The 16,333-nt window shown below is 36.7% G+C and overlaps 1 protein-coding gene across 4 annotated transcripts in view; it reads right to left on the bottom strand.

The window, feature by feature from the left end:
* Nucleotides 1-16,333, bottom strand: part of RPS6KA3 (ribosomal protein S6 kinase A3) — a 71,506-nt gene that overhangs the window by 34,016 nt on the left and 21,157 nt on the right. For 3 of the 4 annotated variants that reach the window (XM_015885307.3, XM_015885317.3, XM_085550120.1), the window contains exon 3: nucleotides 1,186-1,299. In XM_015885307.3, coding sequence (XP_015740793.1) covers nucleotides 1,186-1,299 — 114 coding nt within the window. Of the gene's footprint in view, nucleotides 1-1,185; nucleotides 1,300-12,420; nucleotides 12,538-16,333 lie in introns of those variants that run through there. The other variant, XM_085550116.1, reaches the window with a different exon arrangement.

The following is a 16,333-nucleotide window of genomic DNA, read 5'->3' as shown; positions in this document are numbered from 1 at the left end:
TTTTTATATACTACTGTTTCATCTCATAATTGAAAAGGTTCAAAGTATACCAGAATTAGTTAGGTAGATTGCTAAAGTTAATTCATTTCAGTGAGTAAAAGGAAGGATGAACTTGGATTTTCTTAGAGGACAAATCTGAAACACAAAATTCAACTTTATGATCAAATGAATTTTTCTGATATTTATCTGTAAGTATCTCTGTTTTAATAATGTTTATAAGATGGCAAAGCAAATGTGCAAGTGAAAAAGTGGCTTGATATTAAAATAGATGTGTACAAAGATTGATACAGAAAATGATGTAAATCAAAGTTTAACAAAATTGTTCATTTTAATATATTGAATAGTGAGAACCAATCTTGTGTCAAAGCACAGCTATTATGACATGCTTTGGTTGAGTTCCACATATATCAATAAAGTACAATTAGCCTCAACTTAGGTGGACATTGGACTAAACGACCTTAGAGGCCTTTTCCAACCTTAATGACTCTACGATTCTTTTTCAACGTAAAAGGCTCCCATAAATGGGATATATATGTATTTTAATGTCCCTAATTAAAGATGTAAAGACAATTCTCAGATTTAGAAATGGGAAGGAAAAAAGTATCTGCCACGAGTTTTCTTGTTATTTATAAAAAAGCAGAGAGACGTGTAATAGTAAATGAGAATATTAACCATGCTATATGAGATTAGATTAATCTGTTTCTGCGTCCAATTCCCTTGCGTCAACATTCCTTGAAAAGCATACAAATTAGTTTTTAGTAACTGAAGGAGTAGTAGTGTCATCATCCTAATTTTTACAATGTTACAAGTCAATCAGATAACTGGAATTACTACTCCAATATCATGACTAAGAACACCTTCTTTCCATTAAGAAAAAGTCAATCATTCTACTTTTTCCTAATATCTAAGACAGCTTTAACATTACATACCAGAACTTATTATTACATTTAGAACTCCAATTAAGTTTTAAAATTGATCAAAAGGCTCTGTTGTCTTATACCGCATATTCCACTCTCTCCCAGTTATCTGTCACAAAAAATTACTGTTTCATTTTTAAGCTGGATTTGGACAACTAAGGTTGTGGACCATAAACACCTACTGAGACCTTGGAGTAGACAATAATCACTAAAGTGCCAGAAAGCTCGAGTCTATAACAGAATACTTTATAGGAGTTAGATTACCAACCTTTCCAAAGGATCCTTGTCCAAGCACTTTCAGAAGTTCAAATTGTGAAGGGTCTGCTTTCTCATGTCCTTCCTTTACATGATGAGTTATTGCAATTTCTTTAATTTCTTCTTCCTAACAGAGAAAAAGAAGGGAATAAGTTTTATGTTACTGGTACATAAAAGCTGGGGAGCTTATGCCAGTACTCTGTCAGCCACATGGTTTAAAAAAAAAAAAAAAAAAAAAAGTGTTTTCTGATCAGTGGTTGAATATTAGATTGGATATTATGAAAATCCTTTTCTCAGAGACTGGTGAGGCACTGGAACAGGCATTGCCCAGGGAGGCCGTGGAGCCTCCACATCCCTGGAGGTTTTCAAGAATCACACAGATGTGGCACTGAGACACATGGTTAGTGGGCTGACGGTTGGACTAGATGATCTTAGTGGTCTTTTCCAACCTTAAGAATTCTATGTGTAGTGGGAATCTCCAATGTTCTGCTTGTGCCTAAAGCCTCATCCTGTCACTGGGCTGAGGAGAACCTGGCTCCATGGCTCTTTGCACTCACTTTTCAATTACATCAATTTATGAGATCCCTCCCAGAGCCTTCTTATTTTCAATGGTGAACACTCTCAGCTCTCTCAACCTGTCCTCACACAGCAGATGCTCCAGGCCCTTGAACACCTTAGTATACTGTACTCTCTCTAGTAGCTCTGTATCACTTGTACTAGAGAGTGTAGATGTGGCACTTAGCACAGAGCAGAGGGGAAGAAAACTCCCTTTGACTTGCTAGCAATGCTTTTCCTAATGCATCCCAAGGAACCACGGCCTTCTTTGCCCTAAGGACACATTGCTGGCTCACCCTGGTATTCAGCATCTCCAGGTCCTTCTCTACAAATCCCTACCCCCCCCTCCATCTGGCTGGTACACTGCTGGTACATGAGGTTATTTGTCCCCAGGTGCAGCTGTGTACCATCCACACCACACCACAGTCTGTTAATCCAGTCCATCTTTCATCAGCACCAGCTCATACAAGGATCTTAAAGGAAACAGTGTCTTCAGTCTTACTGAAATTGAGGCAGAAAGTATCCACCACTCTTCTTTTGCCACCCATTTCTCTGTAGAAGATGATCAGGCTGTTCAAGAACGATTTCATATTTGTGAATCCATACCTACTAATCTCAATCACCTCCTTTCCTTTTGCATACATGGAAATGGTTTCCAGGACTAGTTGTTTCCTTGATTCCTTAGGAAATGTGGTGATCTAGTCCTCTGGCCTCAGTCATTAGAAGATAATCAAAAGCAATCTCACATGGAGGACACTCAGGTCTTCCCAGCACTCTTGTGTGCATCCATCATGGCATATGAACTTACGTATATCCAATTTGCTTAAGTATTATCTAAGCCATCTCTCCTGAACCAAGTCTAAGTCTTCGTTACTCCAGACCTTTATTTATCTATATAAACAAAAATATAGCTAATAAATTCTTGAGATGAGGGAGCAGAGGCAGCATTCTAGCTTGGGTATCAGTATTTTCATCTTTCAAATGAGTATGTAAATAATCCTAGCGGAAGAATAGCAGAGTAGAACCGACCACCAAGTAGATATTCCTTTCAACACCTGAACTGATTTCTGCTCAACAGTTTTACCAATTAGCACCCCTGCAGCCTTGAGGAAGTAAACAATGTCAAATCTTCCTGTCATCTACTCAGATTTACAGGCAGAAAGTGACCAGGTTGGCATATTACTTTAAAAGCTTCGCAAAAAGTAAGAAAGAAAGAAAGAAATTAACCTGTTCTCTACACACACCAAAAAATAATTTTCAAATGCAACACAGTTATTACATAACAAGCTTCCCAGTGGTTATTTTGGGCACTCTCTTAAAAAAACACCACATTCCTTATAAGGAATAAGTGAATATTCCAAGTCTTCACAGTTTCTCATGGTTCAGATACTTTTCAATTCTTATAAGGCAGACCTAACAGAACTCTGTTTTAATCAAAATGGAACTTGAATCATAGTCTTCTTCAGTAGCTTGTCCACAACACAGTCTTCAGAGCAAGATCTACAACAAACAGACAACCATGGATTTGTCTGCCCTCTCTACAACTGCTGAACATTTGTTATTTAAAACTAAACACTATTTTGCAAATACACAAAAGTCCAGTCTTTTAAAGAAATGAAAATTAAATGAGAAGTAATTAACCCCCACTGTATCACTATCTACCTAAGTTAATATATATGCCTTTCACATTACAAAAACAAGAGTTATTTCTCAACCTGAAGTACTAACTATACTGGTTGATAGGAGCTGTCATACAGTAACCCTGAAGAGAAGCTAATTGTTCCATCTATTACTGAATTTTCCCTAAGCTTTATTTCTGATCATTCCCTGTCATCTGGAAAAAAACCCCAAATATGTCCTATACAATGAACTCAAACTAAACATAATGAGGTACAGAGCACTGAAAGCCTCTAGCCCTCCTTTCCTTCGTTCCCTAACAACTTTCAAATTACTACAGACAATCACCAACCAGCAATCTGGCTGCTGCAATGAGAAACTCTTCCAGTTATAACTACAGCATACTGTACATGCTTTATTTCTGTTATTTATAACCCTGGAAAGCTCCATGTTCTCATGCCCGATACTGCAGCAACATCTAAATAAAAGTTCAAGGAATTTTTTTTCCTAGCTACGCAGTTCTTAAGGCTTTCTTCACACTATAAACTGTCCCACAAAAAAACCCAACATATGCTATGTTAGTCAACTTAATGCGGTTGCTACTGGCTTTTGCTATTGTAAAACTAAATATAGAATACAAGGAAACAAACAGAAGGTAACATTACATAGTGCTTCCTTAACATTTCCTTAACAGTATAATAGTGTTAAGTCAACACTGTCCTAGAAGGGAAGTCAGTAAAAAACAAGTTTCAATATGAACTTAAAACATCACTAGTTTAGAATAACTTCCTGCATTGATACCACTTGTAACTCAGAACTTTGCTGCTCAAGTATTTCAGTATAGGAAAGTTCTTAATGATGTGCCTCACAATTTGTGTCTATGCGTGGGAATACAAGCACAAGAAAGAACAACTAATGGGTAATATTCCAGAGACAAATCAAATCTAAAAGAGAAAAGCTAAAATAAACCGAAGGATTTATGAACCACAAGGGTGCCTCATTTTTCTCTTTAGGAATCAGGTGTGAATTAGAATAGGAAATAAGCTTGTCAGAAAAAAAAAAGATACAAAGCTTTTAGGCAAGCAGTGAAAAGCTAATTAACCATTCTTAGCCTATAGAAATTATAGTCTAGTTATACTGTTGGAAAAATTCCATACTTTATGTATTGAATAGTAAATGCTTATTTTTGTTATAGTATTTGAATTCCTATGAATTTCCTTTACTAACTAGCCCTTCTGTAATACTTGTATTTGTTTCTGAGATCTTATTACAGGAACAGCTACTAGATAATGTATTAAGAGGAAACTGGACTTCAAACCCAAGAGGAAGTAGAAAAAGAAGAGTCTTACTAGTTAAACATTTCCCAGTAGCAATGGAAAAGCCCAGAGAAGCAAGGGAAAAAAATTAATTTCTTTATACAGACAATCTCCCATAACTCATCCAAACTTTCAAGCAGGAGATCCAAAAATGGTTCTGTTTTTGAAGAAGTGACACATGCAAAGCTGGATGTCATAACATGCTGCTTACATGATGCAGATTGTTATACCTGCAGGCTTGGCTCTTAAAATAAATAAATAAACAAATAATACTCCTTAGAAGTACAGAAAAGAAATGCAGCTTGTCTAGGGCTGGTCTATAACATTGCTCCTATCACTCTTACACGTTTGTAATCTCAGCTTTTCCTGCTACTCTGAATAATTTTGGCATTTTTACAGATTTTATTTTCTCAGTGCAGGCAGCCAAAAAAAAAAAAAAAAAAAGTACATAACTCGTATCTACTCTCAGTTCCTCACTGCAAATGTCTCGGAGAACCAACGAAGCAGTAGATAAGGCAGCAGGGGTGTGAAAGGAGAAACAAGTAAAAGGGGTCCAAGAATGGAATTAAGAGCACTCACTATCTGAGAATTCCTATGTCACTTGAACTTGATACATTTAGAAAATGTAATGAACACTAATTAGAATTTAAACTACTTATGGAGAAAAAAAAACCCAAACACTTAGTCCCTAAGTTTTATGTAAAAAAACCCACCATAATTAAGATCAAGTATTATTTAAAATAATTAAAAAAACAAACGTAAATGTATGTTTTGATGCACAGTCATCTGAGAAGAAAAAGCTCTGAATCATCCGAATAGATGGCACAGGAATGGATTTATCCCCTTACTCATATTAGGGAGAGGAAAGCTAACAGGAGTAAGGAACATGAGCACATGGAAATACCATAGGTATCCACCCTGCTGTGTCTAAAGTTACTGGTTGCAGATTCTTGCATAAATGCATAAGGACAGTGTGAACACGGAGAATGACAGACACTTGGCAAAAGTTCCAAAACACTGCAATGTAATCCAGAAACACAGCAAGAAAGATACCTTACTTTGTAAGCTGGGTAAGAATTAGATGCAAATTTAATTTGAAAAGAACAAAGAATAAGCTCTTGTGGCACTTAGGGAACATTTACTTAGAAAAGGTATCCCTGGAAGACAGATTTCTCCTTTTCTGAGTACTCAAAATTGTGTGAATATGAGTAGGAATATTTTAAACACAATTAGTTCTTCAGTCATTGTGAAGGTAATGAGTAAGACCTGAATACACACTTATGCTGGAAGTGCAGGTTAAAATTATTATGCTCAGCAGCTATCTCAGAAATGTGAAGTTTCACAGCCATAGTACAGTAGAATGGTATATTTCTATTGCCCCTACACATACACATAGGTGACTTTAAACGGCTGCAAAGTCATTAAATGATATCAACCTAGAAAGGCAAGAAAAATTACAGGAAAACATTTACAGCTTAAGACACCAAAAGCACCGAGGTCAAATAGAATGTGACTCAAAGCAAACTAGCCCCACCCTGGGCAGAAGGGCTGACTGCCGTGTCTCTTCTCAACTTCAGTGAAATTACACTGAAATCAAAAGGAAATACAGAAAGCCAATCAAAACCAATCCAATCCAAACACCACATCTCTAACAAAAGAGGTGCGTGTACAAAGAGAGTGAGGTGAGGGGAGGGTGGGGGTGGTTAATTTCACTCTGACGATGTGGGTGTTTACAAAATGTATTTGTTGCAGGAGAATAATAATTTTTTTTCCTAACAATACCTAAAGCAAAGACCTGTATATGCAGCATGTGTACGAGGAGTGCCTATAGATAAGACTTCTTGAAAGATCATTTCAATTATATTTAGCATGCTAAATAATTCAGTTTCAAAAGAAATAGCATTACAATTTTAATGGCGCTGATGCCTGTTATTGTAGAAAATGCATGTTCTAGCTGTTAAAATAAAATAAATGAAGGGAATAACAGCAGTTAAAGGCTAAAAAAAATAGAACTCCATTACGGTACCCCAAATTCCCTGGAATTCTATCTGACTCAGAAACAGACTTCCAAAAATTTTTTCCTTACTAAAAAAAGTAATTTAGATACAGATTTAGAAAACTCCACTAATTCCCAGTGTGAGAAATACAGGGCGAATAACTATATTGTATCTTGAGTTCTCTGCATCAGAAAGAGAACATTAAAGATAACAGGCAACATCCGTATTTGGTTAAGAAAAGGGACAGCAGTCTCTGCAAAACATAGCTATGTGTTTGTTTGCTCTCCCAGGAAACTAATACTGCTTAGATGTAGGTGAAAATCTCCTCAGAGCTGCAGTGAATTTCAGCTGGCAGGCAGCTAAGCACCGATCAAATAATCTCCCTTCTGCATGCCTGCTGACTGTACAAAGTGAGCGAACAGACCACAAAACCTGTAACATTTATTCAGATAATATTCATAACCGTAACATTTCTTCAGATAAATGATTTCATGGTGAGAGGAAGTAAAAGGCCACATCCCCTTCTGTATCTATTAGAGATGGAGGTCATGAGATAACTGGTAGAAAGGAACAAGGATAAGACGTTAATCCTCACACTTACTTTAAATAAATTGAAGTATCTGAATGCTACAATGATTTCTGGACAAAAAAAAATAATCCCAAAACTAACAAGAAAAAACAACAAAAAACAAGCTAGATTTGATTTTGGAATACAGAAGCAACTTCCCTGTCAGAAGGGATTTTTGAGTCAACTCCAGGGCTATACACACAACATCACCAAAATCCAATGGGAGGGAAACCTGGCACACACAAAAAATCCTTTGACAGGTCTCACATACATAGAGATGTACCTGCACAGCAAACGTTGTTGACATGCTGACCAAAAGCTGTACAAAACAGGGTTAAGATTTTGACTGAAGATTAATACCAGATAACAAGATTAATATACATTAACTCATGCATGATTAAAAATCTATGTGCATCTGTCTTTCTGCACAATACCCATATTTTCATTCAATTCTTCCAGTATCCCTACAGATTTTTTTTAAGAATTTAAATATATAAATCTGTTTCCTATATCAAAGATTTTAATCAAAAGCGAATCCATAATATGTAAGCCATGGTAAGTAACTATTAGAGAAATACACTTCAGTGCTGACACTTCTGCTTCCAACAGATCCAGGAGTCAGAGTCACCTTGATCTGTTAGTTCTGTCCTGCCCTTTTAATTTGAGTTAAGAAGGTACAATTAGAAGCATCTTCTGTGCATAATTATTTACAGAGTTTGCTATGGCTTAACTTGTCAGTTAAGAAAATACGTGTTAGTATAGCTTCTAGCCTTGCAATTGTATCAATAGTCTGGCTTTATGCCATATATGAAGCCATATCCTCACACTACTCCAAGCAGTATCTTACAGCTTGGACTGGCAGGAACTTGGATACCAAGGCTCTGACCACGAGGCTGTATTCAGCTGAGTGGTAAGCTGTACTGCTGTCAGGTCCCAATTGGTCATGACTTTCCGAAGTATCTGTATTCCCCCCCACCCTTCCAATTCAGTAACACACAATTCAGCACTTAGTTGTGTCAGTATTGATACCTTTAATGCTCCTTCTAGGAGACTATTAACACAGGAAGAACTGCTGGTGAGATTCCAATCTCTTTTCAGGAACTCTTTCATTAATATTTTTAATTTGAAATAATACTTTAAAATTGATAACAACTCATTTCATATGATATGTTTATTTTGTATAATTCATGGTAATTTATGCAAGTAAAATAGCCAGAAATACCATTAGGGAAGTTCATGCTTCTGAAATCACAGCATCCACACAGCCAAGAGCCAGAATGAGAAAATCCTTCTGCTCGCTTCAGACACAATGAAGGCAGATTGATACTGGCTGTGCTGGTGAATATCCCCTCAAACATCAGCCATATTTTCAGATAAAACAATCTTAAAATAAATTTAAAATGTATGTATCTGATATAAAGATAAAAAATATTACAACAATATCAGAGTACTATATTTTTTTCCAGTTTAAAGTGTACTTGCCTCTAGCGTCGTTCAATTAATGTATTTGATTGCACTTAAAATTTAACTGACAAAAACAATACTGCTGTGTTGGTTTATATTACCAACTGCTCCACTTCCAAAAAAGCAAATCCAAGCAGTAAAGAGCTAACAGCAGTCTTTTCCACTTCAAAGTTGAGTAGCAGAAAAATAATACTGCTTTTGGCAGCTCTCACTTGTAAATATTAACTATGTAAGATACAGAGATTTTCCCATCTTCCCTATGGAAGCAGCAACTTCTTTTTCGCCTCCCTCAATTTCTTCCAAGAAAGTTTTGCTTCTTCTTGACACAGAGCCATTTCTGAGGCATATGTATATTCAGTAGATATGAACACACATTAAAAAAATGGATTTCCCAGCATGTTACCGAACATTCCTCAACCCCTGTTGAAAGTTTCCTTTTACTACTTTGTTAACTTTCATTGTTCTTATCAGCATTCGGCCAACATGATGATATTTAGCAATATATTTTGCTGATTGTCACAGGCAATATAGTGCTGAGTGTCATAGTCGAACACTCAGTATTTCAGAAATGACTTCTATGATATTAAACCTTGATTCTAAAGTTACATAAAGCTGTTCAGTAAGGACAGCAAGTTTATTGGATATCAAGAGATTTTAAAAGGATGACTCAACATTGGCTGAGCTCCTCAGCTCATATACATAACTTCCTTTTCCTCCCCTCCCTTGAGTCAGGAAGTGTCCTAGATGCACTTACTTTCCTAACTTGTTTTGGACATAGGATGAATTTTCAGTGTTATCTGGAGAAGTATAAATTACACATTTGGAAGAAAAAAAAAATGTATCAGCAAACTGAAAACTAAATCTTTTTTTTTTTTTTTTTTTTTTTACCTTCTATATTAAAGCTTATGAGAAAGAGTGTACCATGCTAGTTATTTTAAAACTTTCAGACACATTCTACATACATTCACACATTCTATATGTATTATATTCCTACCTTTAACTCCCAAACTAACGTTCAAAAAACAAACAACCCAAAACCTGCATGTCCAACAACTACTTCACAGTCTCACAGTATCACAGTCTTGTGCGGGTTGGAAGGGACCTTAGAGATCATTGAGTCCAACCCCCACGATTCAAGCCTCTGTGTAGCAGAGCGGCACTTCTACCACTTGCACCACAGGGGGATTCGAACCCAGGCCTCCGGTGTTGCAAAGCGGCATTCCTACCACTGCGCCACATCACCCATCACCTCAGTGAACATCACTGAGATAAGAAATGTTTTTATGCATTAGTTTACATTTGTGACTAATATTCAAAACTGAAGTGACTTAACAAGTAATGGTTACTTAAATGCTTGTATTGCTCAAAAATTTGGTTAAAGTTGCTGCTACTGAAGGAGCAATTATTCTAATACATCAAAAGGCAAAGCATTGCCCTGTTAAAAATTAAGTTGATTTAGACATATTATGTATACATACAGCAGTACTCAGAAACACAAGAAGAGTGAGGCAAGCTGTAGTTAACACAGATATTTGAAGTCAGAAGCACAGCTTCCCCCACAATTTTTGTCTGTGCTTCTTTAAGGTAGGAAAATCCATTCACAATATGAGAAAATCTGATTTCAGCTGACAGCAGATAACTTGTTGCAGATGACACTTGTTATTTTACCTGACGGAAATATGATTTCCTAAAAGTAAACTATAATAGCAAAAGTTTAAGTTCACATTTGTTTTATATATATTTTTAAATTGTTAGGTCTCCAGGATTTAAAATACACAGAAAACGATGCAAAGAGGTAACAATTACTGTACTTATGCATTTAGTCTTTACTCTCTATACCCTCTGTTCTTTTTCATTTCTATTTTCTCATGTGCTACAACGATTTTACAGTCTCAGAGGATGTCCATATCCACATTTGTTCCAGGTAGCCAACTCATTCATCTAATGAAAACTACAGACTTTGTTGCTGAGATCAAACTCCTCCAGTTCTTTTGGTGTTACAGATGAAGCAAGATAAGAGTCTGAAGAATGAGTTGCACCTCAGAGCACCGAGTCAATGGACCGATGAAAAAGCTCTCTGGATACTCTGGTACACTCTGGAAATATTTTTCCTCCTTGGAATGAAAGTACAAATGCTTGGATAGAAGGAAGGACTGTGTTCCTTCCTTCCCAATGGAAATGTGAGTAGTTCAGCAGGTAAAGCCATAGAGATGAGAAATTTCTGTCATCAAAAGCCTGACACTGGCCACCAAAAACAGTTTTGTAATGTAATCCTTCTTTGATCAAACACCACAAAATTATCTCATAAACCAGACTGTACATGTCAGCATTGGAAAAAAATACTCACTGGGTGGAACTTTCATTTCCCAGTAACTTTGATACAAGTTTTGTTTCTACTTTGTGAGCATTAGCATTTAAGCGCACTGCAATTGTAAAAAAAAATTGGAAAGTTTTAAGTCATCTATTTTTAAAAATCCATATTTAGCACTAAGCTACAAAAACTATGAATCTTGTTTTTATTCAATAGTATATTCTAAAATTTGTAGTCTGAAAACCCCTAGTCTGTCTAGCGTGCTAAAAATCAACAGTTTTAGAGACAATATAGATGAGCAGATTTAAGTAGATTTAATTTTCCAAGGTGGAAAATTTCTTAGAAACTTCTAAGAAATACCTTGCAACTTGCACACTGTAAAGAACTACACTTCAAGTTATTAAAGATTTAATCTTCAGGGTTTTCTTTTAAAAAGCTGTATATACAGTACCCTATATTCTATTGTTTTACAACACACGTCCTGTTTCAGTGTTTCAGTTACAACTAGCAAATTAAATTTCAGTTTCTGACACTTACAGCAAAGCTTAACCCAGGGCATAGGCTTGTAAATGCTGAATTACTATCCCTTTGATTCACAAATTAATACATCTATATCGCTTATGGTGTTAAGACAGTATACAAGAACGTTCTATACAGAAAAACATTTGTAGATTTACAGGAGGATAAACATGAAAATTGATTTCAGTTTCAGAGAAAAAAATGATAGAACGCCACACAATTACATGCACTGTTAAACAATTATGGAAGTGCACAGGATAACACAGTTCTGCACGAGACATCTTAACTTAAAACACCTTTTATGTTTAAATGTATGCTCAGCAAGACAAACAGTACAAATTCAATGTCTGCTATTTAAAGCCAAAATAACCATAATAATAACACAAATGTCTATTCTTAACACTGTTGTAAGAGGTACATGTAGGATACTAATGAGCCTCTCTCAACAAATAATGAGCTCATATAGTTAAAAGTATTACATAAAACGTAAAAATTTAAATATCTACTAAGCTTTAATTAAAAATAATTGAAAATATATGAACATTTTAAATAAAACCAGTCTACCAGTGAGAAAGCTTATCACATAGCTAAGCTCATACACTACTGGAGAAAACAGTAAGTTTCACAGCATTTTCATGGAGGCAAAAACTTCCCAGTAAGTTCATATTATCAGCAGGTACCTTTGAAACTTCTACCAAATATGAGCAGTACAGAAATCCCTTCCCGCTCCCCCCTCCCTTTTTATCTTTTTAAAGGAAAAGCATATACAAATGCTCTGTGTAGAAACAGCGCTGATCCCAAAGCCATGAAATACTGAAACTACTTTGATATTAAAAGCTTAAACTCTACTCGCACGCTACTATATTTTCTTTCCCCCTTTAAAAAAAGGAACTAAGCTCACCCGAACAGAACGAGCACGCAGAGCCAGAAACTTAAACATGACTAAGAAACCATGATGTTTAGGTTTTCTGACTGAGCGATCCTAAGTCTAGCAGGGAAGACCAACCCTAGCGTTTTTGCTGTGACCAGCTGTTCCGGCAATTAGAAAATTTCCTGTCAGGCAAGTCAGCCACAGATGGGGGGTGGGGCGAGAGAAGGGGGGAAAAAAGGTCGGGGAAAAAAAAAAGGAGAAATTGATTTTTCCTCCCCTGGTAAAGAAAAGCAGGGCAGCAGGGGTACTCATGTTGCTGATGCTGTAGAGATCAGAACAGGAAACTTAAGCAGATCGTCTGATAGCAACATGTTGTTGCAGATGTTATTTATTCCTCGTTCCCAGGAAAGAACAAAAAAGATCAGCATCTACTTCAGAAATCAAGCTACTAAGCCATGTATCACTGGTTAAGCAGAGTAGAAACTATTTTAAGAACAGCTTATGATTTTTGTACTTTTATGGGTTTGAGTTCAATTGCACAAATTGCTGTCTTTCTGATATCAATGCAAAGAACGCGGTAAGCTTTTGCTTCATGACTATACCTAATAGAATTCTTAAGGGACCAAGCTGACTTTCCATAGCCCTTTGAAATCCTTCACACAGATAACCTAAACAGAGTACAGAAATTAATCGAACTGGATTGCCCAGCTCGAGTGTCTGACTCAAGCAGAAATACTACAATGCTCTGTAGAACGTAAGTTCTTCAAAGTGTTTGCACATTGAATGTTTCTAGAAATTGGAATCTAATTGCATTGAATAGTTGGGCTTGTCTACATTTAGTATCTTAGTTACCGCTTTGCATACTGACAACTTAAGTATCTTCAGCACTGACCTTTATTAAAAGGAATGAATTAGAATATGGAGCAAGGCTACTTTCCCTCAAGCAATAAATAAATAAATGAAAGTAATGACATTTAAGCAGCAGCAAATACAAGTGCTCAGCCATAAGCAGAGACAGGTGATTCCATTTAGCAAACCCATACCAACGGAAACAAAGCAAAATACTGTACTCCTTCCTGCCAGGAACATTAAACAAACAGACCTCCAAACTACCTTCCTTGATTGGGTTCTAACAGGATCACTGCTACTTTTTTTTTAGATTTTAATTCCTCTTCAAAAGACAAAATAAGTAAATCACTGGCTTTAAGTGAAAGAACATGCTGCTTGCCAATCTATACCACATCCTGGTATCAGTTTCTAGCTTTGCCTTTAAACCTGGATTATATATATTTATTCCAGCAAAACAGAAAATCCTATTGCCCGTATGCAGAGAGAGACAAAATAAAGATTCCTCATTCCTGGCTTTATCAGGACCCCTTCCCACTGCCCCCTCTCCCTTCCCTCCAAAAAAGTGCTTATTAAAAAACCAAAAACCATTCTCTTGTACTTCTCTGGATCTTCATTTACACTACATCCACAAGGACAGTTCTTCAAACTGTGACTGTGAATTACACACTCACTAACTATTTCTTCACCTTGAGTCTTCCACAACAGTGTGCTTTTTGCAGACCCATTGTATTATAGCCTGCGTGGAATAAACAGCCTCTACTACAAGAGCAGTAACGCAGCATGAAAAATGATTCAATCTTTGCTTTGGGATAAACAAGGCTCCATGAACTCTAGGAGGTTACACGAGGATTTCAAGTATTTCATAAATGGAACAAAAATTACCTGAAGCTTTTCTCTCTGCTTTAAATCCCCAGTGATTTCCCCCTCAAAGCTGTAGTACGTGAGGAATTGCAGATTAATAGCTGTGTGGATATCCACACTCTGAAGTATAAAAAGGTTACTTCAAGCTGTCTCTGCTTTGCCCTGTCAAATGCAGCCGCACTAACAGCAGTCATCAGGAGCCTCCTTCTGATCACTAAATTTACATCTAAGGTAGCACAGATTGCTAAAAGCAGAAATGGAGAGTAAGTGGTCAGACCTACAGTAACTAGAAAGGTCTTTAACGCTGAGAACACAACATGAGTAAATAATCATTTTCTTCACTTTTCTAGCAAGTGTATATGCGTGCAGCACAGCAGATAGGCTGTATCTGCTTAAGAGTGACAGAACCAGGGCATTTCAACTGCAACACTCCTACAATTACTGACTACTGCTCCCCAAACCTTTTATCTGACCTCCCAGTGAAGCACAAAGCACAGTGCCCAGAGGTCAGTGGGGTTACCTCACAACAATAGTTCTCCTATAACCGGCATGGGTCTGCAGCAGGTGGAAGAAATTTCTTGCTTTCTGGGAGAATAAAGCCTGTGTGGTTCCCAAAGAGCACTACTGGCCAACCAGAAACATTAAGATATACGCTACGTAATTCGTTTTGAGAATCCCTGAGAAAACTGCTTGTTCTTTTAAATTTTCCTTCATGTGAGGAGACAGGTTAGAGAGCAGTTGCCAAGAGGGAATTTTGTGATAACAAGTATAAATTGCTCCAGCAAATTACTCTGCTAACCTTGAGGTCTTGATAAGTTTTTGTATTATACATGCTTGTCAAGAAACGTAAGTGTCCCCAAATCAAAAGGAATTTGTTATGTCTGTTAGTGCCAGCTAAATTCAACTGCAGGTAAGATTAAAGAAAATGCACAGATCTCGCTCACACAAAGCATTTCATCTTCCAGATCAGAAATGTGTTGTTTTTCTTTTCCCCCTCTCCTATTCTTCCCTTCTGTGCTTTTAATTTGGATGCTCTGAACTTAGAAAAATGAAGGGAAACTGTCCTAAGACTTGCCCTCCAAACACTCAGGACTAAGAGGCTCCCAGCTTCCACAGAGAGTGGGAGAGCTGAAAGATGCTGGAAGAACTCTGCACAATAGGGAAGTATTGAAACAAGTGTGCACACTACAGTTGGACGTCCACTTTTACACATAACCAGAAAAACTTGAAACATTTCAACTAAGTGGAATAATTCATTAGGTGAATCAACCGTCTTCCCCTATCCTCAGCCTGAGAAGCATAATAACATATTCTCTTTTTATAAAGATAGACTATCAAGGGTCTATAGCGTGGATTGCCTTCAATTATCTAAAGAAAAGAAAAAAAAGAAAAACCTTCACTTGAAGAAGGTTAGCAGATGAGGTACATACAGCCACATCCCTGAGTTTTAAGAAGCTGAATAATATACTTATCTTCATAACAAACATGTTTGTAAGCAATATTAGACAAATCAGAGGGTGTGGCAGTTTCCATCTGCTAGTTTACAGGCTTTACAGGGCTACCATCTGTTTTGTTTCCATGTAAGAAGTAAACAGATTGACTTTTAATGTTGCTTACAGGCTCAGATTATTCAGTTTTCTGATCAAGACCCTGCAATTACACTGGCCCTGAGACACCAGGCGTAAAGAAAGGCCATTTTCATCAATGCTTTCTAGTGGTTGAATTCACAACACCCTTAGGAGAAAAGCAAATATTTTGAGGTGCTTGACTTCTCTTTATAGGTTTGACATATAAATTAACCTTTCGGGTTATGTAAGGTCCACTAAATCCGTTCTTACATCAGTATGACGTATGCTCTTCAACATAAGAATCTAGCACCGACAAAAACAATACACCTCTGCCTTTTACAAAGGAAAATCTGAACATGGAAAAGAAAATAATTGGATTTCATTTTTTAAAGACACTGTGAAATAATATCTTCACTGTACACCTCTCCTCTCAGGAAAACTATAGAAATATTTCAAGGTCACTGTACTGCTACTGATAACAGCCGAGTAATAACTGATAAGAACTAACAATAACTATGGGTTAAGTCTACAAAGATTGAGAAATCCCCTCCACAATGGGATTTACACACACCTTTAAGTTCAAATGCTTTCAAATCTGTCTGTTTAGCTATGCGTTTTTCTTGTTTGCTTGTTTGTTTCTGATGAATTACTTCGATGTTAACTTG

This window comes from Coturnix japonica, chromosome 1 (genome assembly GCF_054131305.1).
Source record: "Coturnix japonica strain WE chromosome 1, WE-NBRP24, whole genome shotgun sequence".
NCBI classification, from domain to species: Eukaryota; Metazoa; Chordata; class Aves; order Galliformes; family Phasianidae; genus Coturnix; species Coturnix japonica.
This window is presented reverse-complemented; position numbering and strand designations above follow the sequence as displayed.